Raw genomic sequence first — 22,803 nt, 5'->3', positions numbered from 1 at the left:
ATTAGAAATCCAGTGATGGAGGCAACAAACCTGTTCTTAGACTCAGAGAGCTTATTTGTAAGTTCTGGTACCTTTTTTATTAAGCACAAAATCGGTGGAAAACATGAATGATTGAGATATCACACACTTTAATAGTGAAGAAAGTGTCAAATGTGTAATATGTGTTTAGATTTGTGCATTAGCTACTGAGCCAGAGGGGTGTGGGGGCGATTTTGTCATTTCTCTCCAATGACAGGCACCTTCCATGTCTCACCTTCAACGGTCAAGCACTCCCGCTCTTCTGCTGCCTGGTATTCTCAACACAAATGCTCTCTCCCAAACAGGCCTGGATGCTCCCAGGAATCTCCGCCGCATCTCCCAGACAGACAGCAGCATCACCCTGGAGTGGAGAAACGGCAAGGCGGCCGCTGACAGTTACAGAATTAAGTACGCCCCCATCTCTGGAGGTGACCATGCCGAGGTTGAAGTCCCCAGGAGCCAACAAACCACAACCAAAACCACGCTCACAGGTCAGCCCTGCTTCCCCCGACCCCACTGGCCCTCCAGAGACAGAGTAAAGGCAGTTCCCAGCAATCCCTCTCACTTGGGCATCAGTGAGTCAGTCTGTGGAACATTCTGGATGTTAAGAAGTCGTAGCCTTCAGGGACTAGCTCAGGGCCATTTTAATCCAGCTTTGGGTGGAATCTCAACCTGTGCATTCTCTTTTAGGTCTGAGGCCAGGAACCGAATATGGGATTGGAGTGTCTGCTGTGAAGGGGGACAAGGAGAGCGACCCAGCCACCATCAATGCGGCCACAGGTGAGTCCTAGATTCCCACCGCTGGGCTGGCACCAGCAGACATGACAGGACCTAGGAGGCAGGAAATCTATTTAAAAAGAAACAGTAAAAGCCCAGAGGGAAAAGGGGCTTCCAGGATTATCTAGCCCAGGTGAACTCCCCCCGTAAATGGTGCCGACATTACTCTCTGTCTGCAGGAAGGGGTACAGAGGACTCTTTTACAAAAAATTAGAAACAGACTTCACAAGAAATCTATACACTTTTAAAAGCTGGTAACCAAGTCAATTTTTTTAGAAACCATAGCCTAATCACAACACATCTGGGGCATTTTCTCTTAGAAAACAGTTAACTTGTGTTATATACCCTCGTCATACAGATTACAAGCGGCCGCAGCAGAGTTTAAGGCAGTCTTTGCTCTTACTCACTGCATCCTGCAGCTTCAGCTTCTGGGTGAGGATGATGAAGGGCTGTATGATTTGAAGTCACTGATTCTTGCCACAAGTTTGTGTTTTTTTTTCATCCTGGAAAATTTGTAAAAAAAAAAAAAAAAAAGAGAGAGAGAGAGAGAGAGAGAACTCTTTACTTTCTGCCAGCTTCCGACAGTGATGAAAAGGGAGGCTGATATGCAAAGAGTGTCCTCAGGCATCATGCTTCATCAAGCTTCCTCATTATGCAGGATTCAATGCTGAGCGCTTACATTCATATCCTTTTTTAAAATCTTTTTATTTGGAGGTAATTGTAGGTTCACATGCAGTTGGGAGAAATAATACCGAGAGATCTCCTAAGCCCTTCCTCTAGTTTCCCCCAGTGGTAACATTTGTGTAATGGCAGAACAATATCACAACCAGGAAACTGACATTGACACAACCTATCAATGCTATTCAGATTTCACCAGTTTCACACAGCACTCGTGTGTGTGTGTGTGTGTGTGTGTGTGTGTGTGTGTGTGTGTGTGTGTGTGTGAATTTAGTTCTATGCAGTTTCATCACTTGTAGATTTTGGAATCCACCCCTACAGTCAAGATGCTAAATAGTTCTATCACAAGGATCCCTCTTGCTACAAGTTTTTATAGTCACAGGTACCTCCCTCCCTCCCCTTCACCCTAATCTTCACCCTAGCCCTTGGCAATCACTAATCTGTGTCATTTCAAGAATGCTACATAAAGAGAATCATACACAACCTTTAGAGATTGGCTTTATTACTCAGCCTAATTCTCTTGAGATCCATTCAAATTGTGTCTTGTGTCAATAGTCAGTTCCTTGTAAATGCTCTTAATTGAGTATGATTTCATGGCATAGATATACCATTACATTATTTTGATCTTTCAAAAACCCAGTGAGGTAAGGTACAACAATGGTATTTCACCAAGGTGAAAACTGAGGCTCAGACAGGTGAGCTGCTCGAAACCACCCAGCCCCTCTATGGCAGACCTGGGACAGCAGCCCACGACCAGCTTTCAGCCCTGGAAGCAGTCCTGTCCCAAAGCCTGAAGGGTGTTCATCTCTCCACTTTCCTCCCAGACATCGATGCGCCTAAGGACCTTCAGGTCTCTGAGCCGACGGAGACCGGCCTGACCCTGCGCTGGAGGACGCCACTGGCCAAGTTTGACCGTTACCGCCTCAACTACAGTCTTCCCTCCGGCCAGCCAGTGGAGGTGCAGCTTCCCAAAGACAGCACTTCCTACGTCCTGAGAGGCCTGGCACCTGGACAGGAATATGCCATCCTCCTCACAGCGGAGAAGGGCAGGCACAAGAGCAAACCCGCACGGGTAAAGGCGTCCACAGGTGAGGCCAGCCCCTGAGCTCTCTCCCCACCCGCTGTTGGCTCTGAGACTTGCAGACTCATCAGCCAGGTCGTCTTCCAGTGAGAAAACCAGATGGGAAGATGTGTGACTTTCTCTGCTCATGAATCCTCTAAATGCCATTTGAAACAGCTACTTACATACCTTTTCCTCTAGTCAACTGACTCAGCAAAGGTCCCCAGCTGGGCAATGAATAGTGGTTTTTAAATATTTTTTCCTAGGAGAACTTAAAGCGTCAGAGTTTGTGTTTGTCTTTGGTTCTTTTTTTTTTTTTAAACTTTACGCATTTTATAGAATCTTTAATTTTTATATTTTTCTTTCCTTCCTCTTTAGCACAACTAATTAATTTTTCATTTTATTTCTTTTCAAGATGACCAAGATGTTGGGAATAATTCTTTGGTTATTTCCCATTAAATGTTTTTATTCCAGGTCTTTTGCTTTCCTCTAAGGTTACCTGAAAAGTTGCACACGGTCTTTTGCGCCTTCCATGGTGCCCTGCGCATTTTCTCTTTTCTGTTAGTCACTAAGAGGGGAACCTTATTTTTCCATGACAGCTTAAGTCCTGACCTCCAGTATCCCTTCTAGCTGAATTATCCTGTTCTTTGTACCTGCTTCCACATTTTCTCAATGGCTAAATTAAAAAAAAATCAGAAAAAAAAATCAGTTCTTCCTATGTGAAAAATATGTACATTTAGTTTTGGCCCCCAAATATTCTAGAAGTATAGGTGGAAAATGTTCATTCATTGGGTATGACAAGTAGTAATCTTTAGTTTCAATTTAATTAGTAAATACTTATTAAGAACCCACTGAATACACTGCTGTACACTGATATTTGAGGAAAAAGTGGATTACGTACTTAGCAGTATTATTTTTGACTCAAGTGCTTCTGCTCACAGTCCTTGGGGAAGACCAGACATTCAGAATGTTTGACGGAACGCAGTCAAGGAAAGGGAGCAGCCAGAGAAAGTGTCATAGCAGAGATGCTACTCCAGCTGAAATCTCAATAAGAAAAGGGGCTGTAATCATGGGCATATTTGGAAATTCCTTGCAGAGTTTCTGTCATTTATAAACACTTTCACGTGCATATAACTGAAATCTCCAATTTTTAATAGCAAGATAAAAGTTGCTTTCCTCTCTCATAAAGTAAGAAGTCTGAGGTCAGGTGGGTCAGGGATGGCATAGCAGTTCCAAAGTACCAGGGACTTAGGCTCCTTTTATCTTTCTGTTCCATGAGCCTTAGTCTTTAGCTTCCAGTCTCAAAGTCACCTCCATGTCACAACATGGCTGCTTCAGTACAGCCTTCTAGGCAGCATGAAGGAGGAAGAACCAGAACCAAAACCAAAAAAAATGTACCTCCTAGATCAGTCTTTCTGGAAAGACTCACCAATGATTTATGTTTACATTTCACGGGCCAATTCTAACCAAGTCATTCTAGTAAGTCTAGGAAAGGTAGTCTTCTGGCTGAGTGTGTTGTTGCCCACATAAAACTGCGGTTGTTTGTAACGAAGAAAGAGAGAAAGGGTATTTGTTTGGTAGACAAAGAGCAGCCTCTTCAGAAGAGTCTAATGTGAGCTCAGGTAGTCAATTCTATTGACGTGCATGGACTGCTTCCCACCCAACTGTGAGACGATCGTCAAGGATGCTCTGGACGGGGTGGCTTAGACACAGATGAGAGAGAGGAAGAAGAAATCAGGAAGAAGAAATCTACGGCAGAGATGTGAATAATTCAGCTGTATAAACTCGAGCTTGTTACAAGTGTCAAGGAAAACAAACGGATCAGAGAAACAAAAGGGAATTTCTTCTTCCGCCTCCCCCTTCTCCCCTCCCCGCTCCCTGCTGTCCTTCCTCCCTCCCTCTCTTCCTGCCTCTCTCTCTCTTTCCCTCTCTCTCTTCACTTTTCCCTGCTTTTTTCAATCAGAAGAGCTCCGCATCCCCACTCAAACATTTGTCCCTCTGGCTATAGCCACTCTACTGCCTGTCTCCAGTGGGGAATCCCCAGGTCTCAGCAGCTCAGGGAGATGAAAGCTTTCAACTGAACCGCAGGCTGGAATTACTTTGTCTGTGACTAAGAGCCCAGTTTTGGTATCCCAAGGGCTCAGTGGTTTCATTTTCCTAGTCATGCCTCTTTAACACTGTTTCAAAGAAATCACATTGTATATTTAAAGACATTCCTCATTACAGGAAAAATGTGCAAAGTCTCCTTTATGGGCTCCTACCCCATTGTCTCTGGAATATTTCTCTCTATGGCTTCTCCATAGCCCTATTTTATTTTATTAAAAGTGAGGTGGACATTTCTTTCCTTTACCTGAAGTCCATCTTCCCAATCTCCTACACCTACTCAGTCCGTAGTGTGCCACAGCCGTGCTCCGGGCGAGGCTCTAGGGGTACTGGAGCAGTTAAGACAGGTCTGTGCTTCCAAGGAGCTCACTATCTAGGAAACAGACAGACCCACACAGCACTTCCCTAGCTCTAACTGCAGGTGTGGAGGGTACAGCAGGGGAAGCACAGGATGCCCCTGGGCTCAGAAAAGTCTTAAAATGGGAAGAAAATTTGGACAGAACAGAAAAGACAAACAGGAGTGTGCTGTGGAATAGGTAAAGAAGAAGTCCAGGCACCTGGCCTTGGTAAACACATGGGGAGGAAGAATAACAGGAAAAGTGGGAGTGGGAGTGCATGGGTGAATGTACCATGTACCTGTGAGTCCTGAAATGTCAAAGGGCTGTAGGTTCCAACGTCAGAAGAAAGGGTCTCCCAGTTCTGTGTCACTAGATTCTTAAAAGCAGAAGTCTGCAAAGTGCCACCTGTTGTCTATGGGTTTTACAGAGAAGATGTCAAACTGGCTGCCCCAGAGTGCTTTTCCCAGAGAATTCCAGGGCCCTAGCCTTGGCATTACCTAGCTGCTCATCACGCCTGAAATAAAACCCAAAGACCAACCACAGGCTGCACAGCCCTATAGAATCTGGTCCTTCCCATCTCTCTGACCTCACTCACACCACTTGTCCCCTTGCAGTCACTGGCCTTCTCACTGTTCCTTAAGTATGCCAAGCCTGCTCCTACCATAGGGCCTTTGTACATGCTATTCCTGCTGCCTAGATACCTCTCTTCTCCCAGTTCTTCACATGGCATCTCCCTCATTTCATTCAGCTCAAGTATCATCCCAAAAAACTTCTTTGGCCACCAATCCAAAGTGGTGCCCTATCCTGATTTATCCTTTCATGCTGCTCCGGAGTTCCTCATGACACATACCTGGCCTGATATTATTTAGTAGTTGGTTTATCTATGGCCTGCCTCCTACTACTGACCAGAATGTAAGGACTTTGTCTCCTTTATCCAGTGCTGCAGCCCCAGTACCTTGAACACACACACACACACACACACATGCACACGCACACGCACACGCACGCATACACACACACAAACACGTGGCATGCGCTTCATAAGGATTTGGGGACCCCAGCTCCTCCAGAGGCAGTGTTTCCGTTGAATCCTCCGGTCTTTTTCTTTCATCTCTGTATCAACAGCCCAAATTCTGTCTCTCAAGGATTAAGGGAAAGAGAGCCATTCTCTAGTCTTCAATTAAGCTTACTCCGGATAAAAAAAGGAAGGAAAGAAGGAAGGATGGGAGGGAGAGAGGAAAAAATGGAAGAAGAAACAAAAGAAGGAAAGAAATGAAAAGAGGCACTATCCCTGTTAGCTCTGAACAAAATCAGTGTGTGCCAGGCATCTTCCCCACCCCCACCCTGCATCTGTATTCTGATAAACTCAACGAAACCCTGCCTTAAGTGGAGGCCATGAATTTGCTATAGCAGTAAGGGACATAAAGCAGGGATGATGTATGGAAACACAAGGCCAATAAAGCATCTTTCCATACCACACAAGACTCAACAGTGATACCCCAGTAATTCTCAAGGGTTTGGGAAGCAGAGAGGTGGAGTTTTGTTTTTAGCCACAGCTGCAAGTAATAGAAAACATTCTACTCTAATTTGCCATTTTGATTTTCCCTTGGAGCAAACTGAAATTTACTCAAATATTTATCCATCCAACAAATATTTATTTCTTACCTGCCATGGGTCAGGCAATGCTGGTACTGAGAACAGAAAGACGCAACCCCTCCTCTCAGGAAATCATGCACGTTGCAATGAGAATGAGAGAACCAAAACCAAAATTATAAGAATGCAACGAGTCTGTTTAGAGGAAAGTGTGGGAAGCTACGGGAGCACAGAGGCAGAAAGCCATCCCAGGCCTGAGCAAAGGGGATGCGGGTTATCAGAGAAGCCTTTTTGGAAGAGGTAATATTTTGCTGAAGTGGGGAAGGGAGTAACAACATTTCCAGCTGGAGGAACAGCATGTGAGACGCTCAAAGGCGTGAGGAACTTTCTGTTGGTGAAACACCAGACGTAGAGTCCTGCTGTATGATAGAACAGGAGACAGCAGGGGACGAGGCACCATCGGGACCATCACAAAGGACAGTGAGTATCATGCTAAGAGGCTTGGGTTTCATTCTTTACAGTATTAAGACTCTGAAAAGTTTTCAGGCAAGCAAGGCTTTTTATTTCAACTATCTTAACTTTACAAGATGAGATCAAAGAAATGTGATCGACCCTTGGGGGTCCTCAGGCTAGCTTTTGGCCATCCCCGCTGCTGTTGGAGAATCACTCTCTCTCCCACCAGTGGACACTAAAAGTGGTTTCCTCATCAGTCAGCACTTGGTAATTACTATCTACATGATGGTGGAAATCTAAAGATTTAAAGCTGGCACAGCCAGAAATTCCTGCAGGCCAGCTGGCCAACCCACCATGAGCACAGAAACGGGATTTTGAAATTCTGATTTCCCAGGCCCACTGACATTACTCAGAGGGTAGATGCCAGTGCACAGCTGAAAGGAAAAGACAAGAGCCTTTTCATAAAGAAAGGCCAAGAAATTCAGTGTGGAACTATACAACGGAAACACTGGGCTTCTGGGACAGTAAGCCCACAAGTGTGTAATTTCCCATTGAAATGCAGAGTCCGCATTAATGTGAAGTCTCTTGGAACCCAATTCAACTATTGTTTGCTGTATTTTTATTCATATTACCCCTCTCTTTTCATAATCCTCACCCACCTCCCTTTAACTTCTATGCTGATTTTATTCCTTTATTCCTTGAAGTTACACCTCTTACTTATCTGACTAGCATTTGCTTAGTGAAGGGCTTTGGGTGGGGCACCAGGAGCACCCACCCAACAGCAGTCACAGTCACAGCACTAAATACAAACTGATGCTCTTCCTTGATCTGCCTACCCCCACCCCCCAAGAAAAAGTCGAAAGTCGAAGTATCAGCACCATGATTATGACTGTTTATTGAGCAACATGACATGATATGAAAATTACTCTATCAACTGTATGAAGAAATGAAGTGGGAAGTGAGGGACCTTATATAATGGTATCCGTGGCATATGAAAGAGCTGATTCAAAGAGGAAGGATGGTTTTCTTGAGGAAGAGACATTTTCTAATGTGGACCTCTTCCTCTCCTCTCTCTATCCATCTTTACTGCAGCCATTTAACAGATAATCTGTAATCCCTCCCACCGCCCAGTTAGGCAATTCTCCTCATATCTCTTGCAACCTGGTACCTGAAATTACTTTCATGGAAAAAAATGTTTTGTGTCATAATCAGACAGCTTAAAAGGCAAGTTACCTGGAGAGGAAACACTGACTTAATTCACATAAAGGGGGTCGACTGTCAATGTCAGTTAAGTTCCTAACAAGCAGTTTTGACAGCAGGAGGAAAAAAACAGAGGGAAATGGGATAAGAAAGAGTTTACGGACCACAGGACTGATTTCTTTGACTTCACAGTTTTGCTTAGATTGGTTTTTGTCCGACATCTCTTTATGCATGAGGACTGCTGGAATTTTTAAAAAGGACACGCTCCTGAGTTTAGTTGTGCTAAGATCCCAAGGTCAAGGAAATAATTGTTATATCTGGAGCACTGCTCCTGGGCTCACAAGGGCCACTGGGTTAAAAGATGGCTCACCTTTTTCCCTTTTTGTCCCCCAAAAGTAGATATATCACTTTGAGCTTGGGGTTCCCTCTTGCGTGCCTAGACCATGTTTGTGTAGTTAAGAACTGCTATGGGATCTTGAGTGAGGGCTCCAGGACATGGATTTGGGTTAAATGAGGAGGCCACGGAACGAAGGTCAAGGTCAGGTATAGCAAACATTTTCTGTAAAGGGCCCGACAGTAAATATCTTAGACTTTTCAGGCCATATGGTTTCTGTCTCGACTACTCTACTGTGCCTTTGCAGCACACGAGCAGCCATCAACAACACATAAACGCACAAGCATGGCTGTGTTCCTTATTCATGACATCAAAATTTCAGCTTCATATATATTCATCTTTCATTACATATTCTTCTTTGGGTTCTTCTTCCAACCATGTAAAAATATAAAAACTGCTGTTTGCTCACTTATTCCCAAACAGGCTAGCAGGCCAGATCTGACCCTCAGATTGTAGCTGGCAGACCCCTGTTCTAGATCAAACGAGATCTGAAGGAGTGTAAGCTCTGCCAATGTGAAGCAATTAGGAAGAACATTCCCCTGGAATGCGGTAAAGTTTGAATCAAACAGACTTTGGAGAAGAAATATTCTCCCCTCTGAAAGAGTATCTTCAAAGCAACTGCAAGCTAAGATTTTCGAGTAAAGAGGTCTGTTTTAATAAACACGTAGGGCTGATTTAAAATTAGCAGCCAGTGTTAAGGCACACACAGAGAAACAATTTGTTCTCTTAAATGAGCTCAAGGCCATTCTTAATCTGTTGTTTAGAGGATCTATTTCCAGAGAAAATCCTTTCTTTCTAGATGATGCAAATTCCACCAGGCTCCTCCCTGGGCCAATTTTCACCTTGAAGGCATATTCAGACAAGTGAGTGTTTTGTGTTTTGCTCATTTTAGAGATAAATGAATAGAGCACATTCTATTTTAATTGAGCTTAATAAACTATTTCTCCCAGGGCCTCAGTCTTTCCTTCTATTCAATGAGAGACAGTTTTGCAAAGACTTGGTGCCTTCCTCAGGTCAGCCTTACTTGTGCTGTGCTAATTTATCTCTGACCTTTCTGAAGCGGTTTATGTAATCTGATTTGAGCCCTGGAAACTGACAAAAGCCCCAATATAAAACAAACCTTCCAGAGGAGACTGAGGACACACAAAAAGGAAGGGAGTCTAACAGGAATAATTTTCTCAAAATACAGAAGGTTGGGCAGCTCAGACCAAGGATCCTGAGAATAGCTGAAGGCTGTTCCTTCTGCTCTCATCCTTAAGATGAGAGACACTTCAGCCAAGACAGAAACTGCAGCCCGGAGCAGTACTAACCCATACATGTAGCATTTTCTAAATCCACAGGACACTGATCAAGAGGAAAACACCATTTTCAAAGGACAAACCCAAATATGCAACAAGGCAAAATAAGAATCATATTGATTTTCTCTTGGTATTTCGATGGTAACAGGACTGCTCAGGGATGCGGTGAGTGATGGCTCCAGGATGGCTTTGGGGCCTCCACGGTCTCCCAGCCCTGGCAGTGGCTTTGCCATTTCTGAGCTCACAGATGGAAAGCGTTTCAGGAATGGCTTAACTGACCCCATCTCTGTCATTATTCAGACCACGCCCCTGAACTGGAAAACCTCACCGTGACCGAGGCTGGCTGGGATGGCCTCAAACTCAACTGGACCGCAGCCGACCAGGCCTATGAGCACTTTGTCATTCAGGTGCAGGAGGCCAACAGGGTGGAGGCGGCTCGGAACCTCACGGTGCCCGGCAGCCTGCGGGCTGTGGACGTCCCGGGCCTCAAGGCTGCCACCCCTTATAGAGTTACCATCTACGGGGTGATCCGGGGCTATAGGACACCAGTGCTGTCTGCTGAGGCCTCCACAGGTACCTTGCCTTTCTGTCTATAGCTTCTGCTTTTCCCAACAGGAAACTGCCCAAGGATAATCAGACGTAACTGGCTTTCGAACACACTTGAATTCCCCAAGTTAGAGCACTGTGGTACCTAATAATGGGAAGAAACCAGGCTGTACCACTCCTGGGGCAGCTTTCACATGCACACCATGTGAATAACACCCTTAGGGGCTGTACAGAGCCCCCTCCTGGGGACTATACACATGGCCCCCAATGGCAGGGACCTTTGGCTTCACGAACAGGCTCCCTCCTGGTGAGGGATGTTAAGGCAATTCCTTAATAAAATAAGATCACAAATGCTTTCCTATACTTCGCTCTCTTACTTAGCTCTACTTCTCAAATTTAGGAAGCTGCGTGATGCACGTTTATCTAAAGAAAGTCATTTTTTTAAAGTGATATAAAGCCTATTCTTTTGCTAAGGAGTCCCTGGATCTTGGTGTGTGATTTGATCATTAAACTAGTTCTCTGTCCTTCTCCAGGAGAAACTCCCCATTTGGGAGAGGTCACGGTGTCTGAGGTGGGCTGGGATGCCCTCAAACTCAACTGGACAGCTCCGGAAGGGGCCTATGAGCAGTTTCTCATTCAGGTGCAGGAGACTGACACGGTCGAGGCAGCCCAGAACCTCTCTGTCCCGGGAGGACTGAGGTCCGTGGACCTGCCTGGGCTCAAGGGAGCCACTCACTATACCATCACCATCCGCGGGGTCACTCGGGACTCCAGCACTGCCCCTCTCTCTGTTGAAGTCTTGACAGGTATTCCACACTAGTTCACTAATTTGCTTTTTCCCACTGCCTGCTCATGAGGGATCAAAGCTCTTCCCTGCTCTAAGCTGGGTTCAGCCCCTCCCACATTGGAGGGAATACCAGTGAATCATCCCTGCTTCCATCCAAATGTCCTGTCCCTTATTTGGCCAAGTCCTAGCCTTAGCATGGTAGCCAATTCCAAGGAAAATTCCATCTATTCTTCTTTTACATAAATTAAGAGGTGACTCCTCTTTCAAAGCAAGTTTCAGTCACAGTATCTAAGAAGTTGGAAAGCACATTCTACAAGTGGAAAAAAATAAAAACATTGATCTGAGCTCATTTTAAAAACACAACAAAAGACTCCCTATAGTCCCATTTATATGTCAAGAATAGAAGTTATGAACAATTCCTAGAACTATCTTGCATTCCCAAAGGCTGAAGAGAAAAACCCTGGCTTTAGTGCCAACAATTAGAGTGTGCTCAACACCTGCTGTAAATCAGGCATCTGTATCAATGCTAGCCGGACAACTCATCCCAACCATATCCAAAATGCCATCTCACCTGCATCCCAGCTTGCCATTGCCTTTTGTAGTAACTCAGCAACTCTCTGTCCTTATGCAGAGCAGGTTCCAGATCTGGGAAACCTCACGGTGAGCGAGGTTAGCTGGGATGCCCTCAGACTGAGCTGGACCAGCCCCGATGGGATCTATGAGCAGTTTGTCATTGAGGTCCAGGAGGCTGACCAGGCCAAAGCAGCTCACAGCCTCACGGTTCCTGGCAGCCAGCGCTCCGTGGAAATCCCAGGCCTCAGGGCTGGTACCCCTTACACAGTCACCCTGCATGGCGAGGTCAGGGGCCACAGAACCCAACCCCTTGCTGTGGAGGTCATCACAGGTATACAACCCTCCTCCCAGACCCGAGACGTGATTGAACCAGCCTCTCCTTGGAACAGAGAGGACTCCCCATGTGTCAGGGCCTTATCGCAGAGCTCTGGGCAGGCAGCATGAACATGAGCTCTAAGGTCTAGTTTGGAATTCCACCTTACTGGCCACTCTTGGGTATGCCATTCTATATCTCTGAGCCTTAATTTTCTCAACTTCAAATTGGAGATAATACTCCTACCTCAGAACACTGTCATGAGCAATAATGAACCAAAGTGCTTAGCAAAGCACCCATCCATAGTAGATTGTGAATGGCAAATAGCTAAATTTATCAGACAGTTACGTATCATAGTATAAATAGCATGAACAGGAGGACTGTGACACAGAATAGGGTCTGAAGTTTCTGGAGAAATTTTATCATGAGTGGTCTTAGAGTCACCACCTGCCATCTGTCTTGCGGTCGGACCTCCACAGAATAACCTTTGAAAAGATCTATCATCTTCTGCTGAAATTAGCCAAGCCTTTCTCCTTAACAGACCCCTGAGACAGGGCTATTTCCAAGAAAGGACGGCCACATTTGACTTTAAAGTTTTTGATTCAGTTGGAGAGGAAAAACAATTCATCTCAATATGTCCCCTGAAAATATGCGGCTCCATCTGTTACAGAAAACTCTGTGCTGGTCCGGAGGCTTCTAGAAACAGGTTTTAAAAGGGACATGGGAAAATGGGCCTGATATGGGGGAATAGGGTTTTCATGTTGGGCCTTAAACCCATGCCCTTCTCTCCACACATCCTGTGTTTTGAAAACGCCACCCAAATAACCTAATCAAATGAATTGGTTTTTCTTGCTCATATATACCAAATAAACCTGGTCCCTGCTAGAAACTACTCACAATTCCCCAAATAAGAAAAGTAATGTTGTAATACACCTCAACTGGCCAGCTTATCAATGGCCTGTGCTCCTTGGAATATCGTCCAACCAAACAAGAGCAAAAGGGGCCTTTGAGACCTGTGAGATCTAGGTATAGCATGCTAATGACCTCCATCTGTAGTTTGTAAACTTTCGTTTTTAGGAGAATTCCTTCTGCATGTGGAAGCTTACAAGGAACCCCACTATATGACAGATAAATGAACAGCTGTTCTTGTGAGCTGGGAAGGAGGAGAGGGCTGCCTGCCTCCATGTCCCCAGCTCGGTTCTTGCACAAAAGCACCAAGTCTGTGTGGAACACAGTCTGAATACGGCCCCTCCGAAAGGTCAGGTTTGCCCAGACTCTCCTGGTGCGCTGAATCCTAGAACACCTGAGAACAAGTGCATCAGACCTTTTCGGGCTGAAATCTTGCAGATATTTTCTTTTATGATGTCAAATCCATGGCCACCCCAGCTTTAAAAAGAGAGGTAGGGAGACTGCATTTAACATCCAGAATCCAAACTTTCTAAATCAGCAATGACTACCTTAAATTTACTTCCTCCACTGTACAAAAATGAATAGCTGGCCCCACTCAATGCCATTTGCTATGCAAAACATAGTCACTTTTAATTAAGAGCAGGCCCTCATTTCACACAAACAGCCTTGCTTTATGATGCAGACATTCCTCATTCAGACACAAAGTACAATCAGGAGAAGGTGGGAGGGAAATTGCCAAGCCAAAAATCTAATACAGAACCGATGATCCCTGAGAGCAAAGTCCCGAGATAAAACATCAGACTTGCCCAAACCTGATTTGCCATATGTCATATGCCCAGTAAGATAGTCTGTGGCCAAAACAATGAGATGATCTCTCAAACGTCAAGTAATGAAATGAAGCAGGTAATTCTCTCCCACATGACCGAGAAATTCCAAGGGGAAACATAAAAACAGTGATATACAGTCAGTTCTCCTATCCGGGGCATCCACATTCACTGTTCAATCAACCTCAGATTGAAAATATTAGGGAAGAAAATTCCAGATGGCTTCAAAAAGCAAAACTTGAATTTGCCATGTGCTGGTAACTATACACGTAGCATTTACATTGCATTAGGTATCATAAGTAATCTAGAAATGACTGAAAGTGTACAGGAGGATGTGCATAGGTTATCTGCAAATATTATGCTATTTTATATACATCCTCAGGTTGTTACTTTTGGGAGTCCTGGTACCAATCTCCCAAAGATACCGAGGAATAACTGTATATGTTAGGCTGTCACTTGTCCAGCTCTCACTCTGTGTCACGTATGTGTCAGATATAAACTCAGAGGTTTACAAAAATTATCATTCAATCATCATACACCCCAAAGAAATGGTACTGTCAGCTCCAATTAAAGGTGAGGAGAGCAAGGCTCAGAGATGAGCTGGGTGACATGCCCAAGATGACGCAGCTAACGAACACCAGTGCTGGAATTCTAACCAAAGCTCATTTGCCCTCAATGCCTGTACTTTTAACTAATTCCTACTTCCCTTACCCTGACCCGCAACCCACCTTTTTTATGTGCCCTTTAGATGCTGGTCCTGCGTGATGCTCAGAGACCTCCCGGTGGGTTGTCAGTGGTCCTGGGGGCCCTGCCACCTCAAAAATGAACAATGTAGATGTCCCCCTTTCTGACCGTCTTCAACTCCTGAAGGCGGCTGTGGCCAGATTACCACAGCTCAAACTGGAAATGCCCCAAGACCAAGAACATCCACACACACACACACACACAAGAAACTCTCTTGCCCCTTTCTCTCTTCCCTAGAGCTGGGCTGTGGGACATGTAGTTTCCTCGTTCTCGGTTTGCAGGACTGACAAATTCCTCTCTGTCCTTCTTCAGCGGAGCTCCCCCAACTGGGAGACTTAGCCGTGACCGAGGCTGGCTGGGATGGCCTCAAACTCAACTGGACCGCAGCCGACCAGGCCTATGAGCACTTTGTCATTCAGGTGCAGGAGGCCAACAGGGTGGAGGCGGCTCGGAACCTCACGGTGCCCGGCAGCCTGCGGGCTGTGGACGTCCCGGGCCTCAAGGCTGCCACCCCTTATAGAGTTACCATCTACGGGGTGATCCGGGGCTATAGGACACCAGTGCTGTCTGCTGAGGCCTCCACAGGTACCTCCCCCTCTCTGTCAATGATGCTTCCTCTTCAAGAGATCGTGCAGGGCGTCAGCTTCTGTCCGTCTCTAAATCCTTTCCATGTGCTGCTGCTGCTGCTGCTTAGAGACATTCCTACGGGCTGCGCCTTGGTCCAGATGCCTGTGACATCTCAGGAATGAACGTGCAAATGCTGCCTTCTCTGACCTCTAGTCTCTCCCAGACTGTACCTGTCCAATCCTATAACTACATCTCTTCTGAATGATGGCTTTCCATTTCATGAGACAGCTTGATGATTTTAATTCTCTTCTCCAGCGCTAGGATGTAACTAAAAGTCGATCCTCCCCGCGTAGGTGAGTTCTGGTGGAGCACAGATTATTTACTTTAGGGAGTCTTTTTCACTATTTGGAAATGGTGCTCCACTATCCCGAATCCCTCAAGGGTATAGGCACTGTGGGTCTTGCCTTTACAAGAAAGGTTTTAATTTAAATGTTTCTTTAAAATGCATTGAGTATAATAAGAGAACTGAATTACCCTCCTCCGGGCAATTCTCTCAGATACTGAGTCATTGTTAGAACATCAAATTAGCAAATAACTAGACATAAAAGGAAAAAAAAAATCACACAATTATGACTGGAGACGGTACCAAAGAAAAGGCCATTCATTAGCAGAAGTACACACAGCAGCATTTGAAGCAAGGAATAACCCCGGGCTATGAATGTCAAAGATCTGATGCCCTTTTTGCTCCTTTAATCGAGAGTTGCTCCCTGGACCACTGGCCTTTGGATGGCAGCTCCCAGCCGAGGCCCAGGAGGGTGCATTATAGTTTATTCATCACTCTGCTCCAGTGACAAAGCATTCAGTGTTTCCCCAGCACTGGTTTCCACGGCTCATCTTCCCATGCGCCTCCATTGGTTTGAAGCTGGGCAGAAGCTTTGCATATGCCTGCCCACTTTCTGATAATTACTGCAGCTAAACTTTCATGCAGACCTGTATGTCCTAGCTGATTCTAGCAAAAGCATAGCTCTGCACTTGGGCCTCAATCGTTTCAGTAACTCTCGCTGAGACAAACATACAGCACAGGCAACTGCCTCATGAATAGTGATCCTGAAAGGCCTAAAAATCGCAGCTGAGGCTGCCCTGGAGGGACCCAGGGCTCTTTTATCCGACATCCACAAACCATTCTTTCTCAGACAGCAGAGAAATCACCCATCATTTTTGATCTTTCCTGCAGATCTTGTGGTTTGGTTGTTCTTAGTATTTTTATGTGTTTTTTTTTTTTCTTCTTCATAATGATAGCAACATTCTTGCTTCTGACCAGTTGGTCTGTGGGGAGGACAGGCCATAATTCCATCTGACCTGCATTCCACCAGATCTCTTGGGATGGGAAGGACTTCTCCTTCCTTGCTAGGGAAGTAGCACTAGACTTTCAAACCCTCCTGCTGCCTGCCTTCTGCGTTTTATTCCTGTTACTCAGAGGAGCACTGGTAGGATCATCTCTGAGACAAAAATGTTATTTCTTGGCCGAACAGGGTTCCCTGAAGCCCTTGTCTTGGCTCAGCTTTGTTGGTTGGCAATGCAATGCTAGCCTTGGCCCACAAAGAAGCAGTTAAGAAAGGACAAGCTATTTAAACAGAATATGAGAACAGCTGGCCCTTGTCAGAAGTATGATGGAAATACCAAGAATTACACTGACAAATTGCCAACTCCCTTTAAGTCACAATATCAGAGGCCTCGAGGTACCACCTAGGGAGGGTAATGGCGTCAGAATGATTTAGTCGTCATCTGAATAGATGGGAGATCCCTGAAAGCAAAGGATGTCTGCCGGAGAGAGCCAAGTACTCGTGGTCTCTGGAGTGCAGTTCCAGAGACTGGAAGCTGCCAGTGCTCATATCTTTTGACCGATGGCCAGCATCCCTGAGGTGCAGCTTCCAGAAGCATCTGGGCTTCAGCAGAGCAGTTCCTGCTGCCATCACTCAGCGTGTCTCCTCACATGCTGGATCTCGGCCAGGCCCTGATCATGTGTGGCAGCTCCAGAGCAGGGAAGTCTAATTGCCATGCCTTCCTTCTTGTATTTTTCTTTTTAACAAATCCCCGTTTCCTCTCCTATTGGCACTGATTGGTAACATTGCTTCATTTTGCCCTAACCCTGAACTGTCAGATCTTTCTACCCGGCTATGGTTCTATTAGCAAGTACAATCTTAAAACACAAGCCCAGTGATTAACACAGATTTATTTGTTTCTTCTCTCGTATCCCTCCTTTTTCAGCCGGAGAACCCGAAATTGGAAACTTAAATGTTTCTGACGTCACTACTGAGAGCTTCAATCTCTCCTGGACAGCTACTGATGGGGCCTTCGAGACCTTTACCATTGAAATTATTGATTCCAATAGGTTCCTGGAGACGATGGAATATAATATCTCTGGTGCTGAACGAACTGCCCACATCTCAGGGCTACGCCCTAGTAATGATTTCATTGTCTACCTCTCTGGACTCGCTCCCAGCATCCAGACCAAAACCATCAGTGTCACAGCCACCACAGGTACATGCACGTTCCCCCATTCCTAACACCCTCTCTCTCTCCAGAGTCTTCTTTGCAGGGTGAAGCCACTCCTTACACCCTCTGAAGCACAGACCACAGGACACTAACTGTTCCATGATACTAGGCTGGAGCTCTATTTAACATAACTCTCTTCCAACAGCAGCCCAAATGGTGACTTTCCTGATTTATCGCTGACCAGGACATTTACAGCATAAAATGTAGTTTGGTCCAGACTGCCATATGGAGAAAAGAATTCTCTCCATCAGTAACACAAAAGTCATAAATGAGAACTGTCCTTGACTTGGAAAGATGTCTATATTGGTAAAAGAGGCCTTAAAAATTATATTTTGTGTTATCCAACTATCTTTGTCTTCCTAGTGCCTTTGAATTCTTAATATCCAAACATTTCAATGATTTAATGAAATTAAATTGGTGCTGTTTTTTTCCCCTAATTGGGAAAGTGATGAGAAAGGGCAAAGATTATTCATTCATCACATGAGTGCAGGATGAAGCCATGCTTTCCAGACCTCCCCAGTTCCAATGCCACCGCTAGAAGAAAAGACCAGAACATGCTGGCTTGCTCCCAAAACAGTGAATGGTAGATGGCAAAAATAAAAGTAGACTAGGCATGTTTAAATAAGGAACTTGGCTAACAAAAGAGTGAAGTGCTCTCACTAAATCTGTGGTATCTGTGACACACACTGTCGGAGATGCTCTCTGGAATGCAACAAAAGAGAATTCTGTATGAATTCAGAAAGGAGAGCCTTGTCTACTTAAAATAAGTCTTAGCACATTTTGGACAATGCCCTCTCTTGATAGATAAAGTTAAACATCACAAACTGAAGCAAAAAATAATTTTTGGAATCTTACTAGGAAATATTTAATTATTTAATAAATAAATATTATATTTACTATATTAAATATTTATATTATGTATAGTTTTATTATAGTAAATTAAATGTTTTATTATATTTATTATATTAAAATATTTATTTAAAATATTTTAAATAATATATTATTATTATTTGTGAAATAAACACAGGAAAGTTTCTTCTTCTTGATCACAAAAAAGGGTTTCCAATTCTAGGGGAATTCAGAAAAAGGGTTAACATTGTAGTATCAAAATTATCTATCATTTAAGTCACCCACAGCTGAGGGAGGGTCTGTCCTCATTCTACGTGAGACTACAAACTGTCATCAGTGTGGGCCACAGGAGAAGCAGAGAGCCAGCATTACCAAGTTCTCATTTCAGCCAGATGAAAGGATACCAAAGCCTAGGGAAGAAAATTAGCCAGCCAGATACATTTGCTTCTCATGGCCCAAGTTGATTTTCAAACTACGGCAAGTTCCTTTACCAGAGGGTAAAGTCTAAAACTTTATGTATTTAGTCTTAACAAATTTCGATTTTGACTCTCAGTAAGTGTTCTAAATTGACTCGCTTTCATGTTTTTTTCTTCTTGCTTTAGTAGCCGAACCTCTCCTTAGCCACCTCACTGTCTCAAATGTGACCTCGGGCAGTGTGTCCATCTCGTGGAAAGCTCAGGAGTCTGCCTTTGATAGCTTTCTTATAGACGTTAGGGACTCTGACCACCTCCAGGAGACGGTGGTACATTCTGTGCCTGCAGCGTCTCGCAGCTTTGTCATCACCAACCTCAAAGCTTCTTCTAACTACACTGCCCGTCTTCAGGGGCTGATTGGCGGGCAGTGTGCTCAGACCCTGACAGTCCAAGCAACCACAGGTATTTCCCATGATGGCTTCTTCATGCTCCTTTGAACTTCCTCTGAACAGTATTCCAAAAAATCACCCCCTGCCCATTTTTCATCCTCCTGGTTCCTCCCGATCCTTCTCAAATTTGAGAGAGCCACTCAAATCAGGGCTTCAAAGTTTTGAAAAGAAAAACTCTCCCCCCAAATTAAGGAACTTCTGTGTCAACCTCTTTTTCCTAAATATCCACTCACATCTGGAGTTGCTCTGTTTGTTTGTATAAAGTTAACCTGACTTGCTTTGGTTGAATTTCTAAACCATCCTTTCATCTGATCTTGAATAATCTTTTCCAGTTCCCATTATCATCTGCCTGTGGTTGTTCTAATCAAAGTTTGCCTATGTCATATTCAAAGGGGTGTGTGCATGCCATCATTGGTTCCTTGGTCAGAATGATCTATCTTCTCTTTCTCTCCACCAAGATTTTAAATGTGGTGTCACTAGCATGCAGAGAAAGAGACCCCAAAGTACACCCCAAGACCCACCTGAAAGGACCCAGTGGTCTCATCTTATTCTGGAAACTTTCATTTGCCTGCATTCCCTACAAGCAGATATCTCTTACTTGACATTTACTCTATCAGCATGTTTTGTCATCCACTGATACCTGTCACAAAGTGTCAGAGTCTTCCTTGTCCAAATCTTGGTGCATGTGGTGAACATTTAGAGCATTAAGGTTTTGAAAAAGTCCATCTTTCCTGGAAGCAGACAGCATGTCAAGGAATTGTTTCAAAGGGTTAGAAAAGGTGAGAGAAAAACACCCCCAGGTTGCATGGAACACTGACTGGACCCTAACCACAATTCTCTGAGGTTCCTCTTGCATCTTGCTTTTCATCTTGGTTGCATCTTTTGGGAGACAGCTAGAGAGTAAGCTGACCTTGAGAACCTAGGCCTTACTCTGCATGGTAAATGTGTCGGCACCGCCAGTCTCTCTGGTAGCACGAAAAGAGTCCTAACATGCATCCTTAATTCGGGAGATTCCTTCCACAGCAAAATATAAGGAAAAAGCAGATGGAGTCCCATTTGGAGGATTTCACTTTTTGTGTGATGGAGGTAATCAGCCAATGCTGTGGCTGAAAATTATAGCATCACTAGTTTCTTAAACTAATTGCTAAGCAGGAAATCAAATCCCATGCCATTATTTACGGCTATGTTCTGCTTCTGAGCCAGATTCGTTTGTCTTTGGAGACTTTATGGCATCGAGTTATGCTGTGCAGTTGCCCAGGTAAATTTATCCAAATGAGCTCTTTCTTTCCTCCAAATACTGGAGCTGCAGCAAAACAACTCCCAAGTCCTTGGAAGAAATAATCTGCTTCTTCCCAACCCTAAATCCTAACCCTAGTATCTCAGTCCTCCAGGACTGTCTTCTGTCTCTAAAATATAGTCTGGACTGAACTTATTTTAATGTCAGCATTATTTGATAAATGTGCATTTAGGCAGCCAAACCATATTCATCCCAGTTGAAACTAGCAGTATAGGCTGCCTACATTAAAAGTGAGTTGCTCTCATCACTGATTATCTAGATTTTAACGGTTAAGAGAAACTTAACCTCAGTAGAACCATTCATCTGTCCAGATTATCCAGTAAGTGAATTTCATAATCAGAAAATGCAAAGCCTAACTTCAAGCTTTCCTTTAATTTTTACATATACCAAGAATTTTTAAATGGAAGACATTTTCAATTTTCCAGTATTTACGGTGAGATGTAGCTTTCTCTATGGATTATACATTCGGATTTCTGAATACCACAGAGAATTTCTCTTGTGTGGATATTAGCCTTTAATTTGTACAGTCCAATAGATCAAAGAAGACCAAACCAGGAAACTCCAAAGTAGCATTTTCTAAGGTATGCTAGGTGGCGTACCAGCAACGTGAGATGTTACAAGAATATTCCTCAGAAAGAGTATCCATTAATCAATAAGTTTATGAAATGCTAGGCTAAGCAAAATTAAGTGGGTTTCTTTACAGAACCAGCATTCCAGAGCCTTTAAAATGCTAGTACACTTTGTGAATATGGTGAGATATAAAATTCAATATAATGTGAACCTATATTTTCTTGGAACATCTTACAGAGCTAGTGTCCCACAACAAACCTTAGAAAATGTACTCTTAATACATCTGTACATTTACTCTATCTATTGCTGTAACGGCTTCTTCGCTCTTCCACATATGTGACTAGCAAATGGTCATGACTCTACTTAAAAAGAATGCGAATCCACACCTGCAGAGAAAGCACTAAATTCCCTAGCATTATACTCAGTGCAGGTGTGGACACAGCCTAATACACTGCCTTTCTGCAAATATTTGGAGGGGTTGATACTTTCATGCTCGGTGACTACATTCTGGAGAAATCCTCTGCTTCCTCTAATAATGTCTCTCTCTCTCTCTGCCCATGTTCCCTCCCCTTCAGAGCCAGAGCCACAGTTGGGCACGCTAAACCTTAGCAATATTACTCCTGACAGCTTCAACGTGTCATGGACCACTCAAGCTGGGCCTTTTGCAAAGATTGTTATCAATGTTAGCGATTCTCACTCGCTGCATGAGCCCCAGCAAATCACGGTCTCAGGAGACGCTCGGCACGCTCACGTCACGGGCTTGGTGGAGAACACTGGCTATGACGTTAGTGTGGCAGGGACCACCTGGGCTGGGGATCCCACCAGACCCCTCACTGCCTTTGTCATGACAGGTACTCCTTCAAAGGTTCTCGCTTGTCTGTTCAGAATTCTAAGCCGGAAAAAGGGAGGAGAGGGGAAATTCTAAAGGGAAACTCAGCCTAAAATACAATCTCCATTCCATATGTAAATTTCTACGTGAAGAAAGAGCAGACACTCTTGTAAACAGGGACCTTCCATTGCCACTCTTAGGCAACGGATATAGTAGGCTCAATAGTTGTACAAAGCTGCCGAGGAGTTCTGGGCCCAGTTTTACAGGGTGTCTGAATCACAGTTTGGAGACTCTGGCTGAAGAGTAAGTTCTAAGTTAGCAATGGCCTAAGGCAGGAATTCTGTCCATAAATCATGCTAGGTAAAGCAGTTCATAAACCACCTGCCCCAGAAGTAAAATAATTTATCTTTTTCTTCTAAAACAATTACTTTTTCTTAAAACTGGCATCTGTTAACAGATTAATGAAGGTTCAACCTAAGATAGCAGATAAATCGCAAGTTAAACCATACCCATTCATTAGACTCAACTTCTTACTTTTCTCTGAATTACATAGAGAAATGGTTTTCTATTTCCTTTCCTGAAATTATCCTAAATCAATGGCAAAGGCTGCAAATGGTGTCAATTTACCAAATCTCTAGCCTCAAAAATATTTAGAAGTCTCTTGC

General features: G+C 44.3%; 1 protein-coding gene and 1 long non-coding RNA gene across 13 annotated transcripts in view; one reads left to right on the top strand and one right to left on the bottom strand.

The window, feature by feature from the left end:
• Positions 1-22,803, top strand: part of TNC (tenascin C) — a 91,053-nt gene that overhangs the window by 38,856 nt on the left and 29,394 nt on the right. For 2 of the 12 annotated variants that reach the window (XM_074362094.1, XM_074362096.1), the window contains exons 8-15: positions 324-509; positions 709-798; positions 2,298-2,561; positions 10,213-10,485; positions 10,992-11,264; positions 11,877-12,149; positions 14,921-15,193; positions 17,444-17,716. In XM_074362094.1, the coding sequence (XP_074218195.1) occupies positions 324-509; positions 709-798; positions 2,298-2,561; positions 10,213-10,485; positions 10,992-11,264; positions 11,877-12,149; positions 14,921-15,193; positions 17,444-17,716 (1,905 nt within the window). Of the gene's footprint in view, positions 1-323; positions 510-708; positions 799-2,297; positions 2,562-10,212; positions 10,486-10,991; positions 11,265-11,876; positions 12,150-14,920; positions 15,194-17,443; positions 17,717-19,182; positions 19,456-21,884; positions 22,161-22,803 lie in introns of all 12 variants that reach the window. The other 10 variants (XM_074362097.1, XM_074362098.1, XM_074362099.1 and 7 more) reach the window with 8 other exon arrangements.
• Positions 805-22,803, bottom strand: part of LOC123617448 (uncharacterized) — an 88,324-nt gene continuing 66,325 nt past the window's right edge. Inside the window, exon 4 of the long non-coding RNA XR_006725578.2 lies at positions 805-1,298. This is a non-coding gene — a long non-coding RNA (uncharacterized LOC123617448). The remainder of the gene's footprint in view (positions 1,299-22,803) is intronic.

The sequence above is a fragment of the Camelus bactrianus genome, chromosome 4 (genome assembly GCF_048773025.1).
Source record: "Camelus bactrianus isolate YW-2024 breed Bactrian camel chromosome 4, ASM4877302v1, whole genome shotgun sequence".
Classification (NCBI taxonomy): Eukaryota; Metazoa; Chordata; class Mammalia; order Artiodactyla; family Camelidae; genus Camelus; species Camelus bactrianus.
The sequence above is the reverse complement of the archived record's forward strand: the minus strand, read 5'-3'. Positions and strand labels throughout refer to the sequence as shown.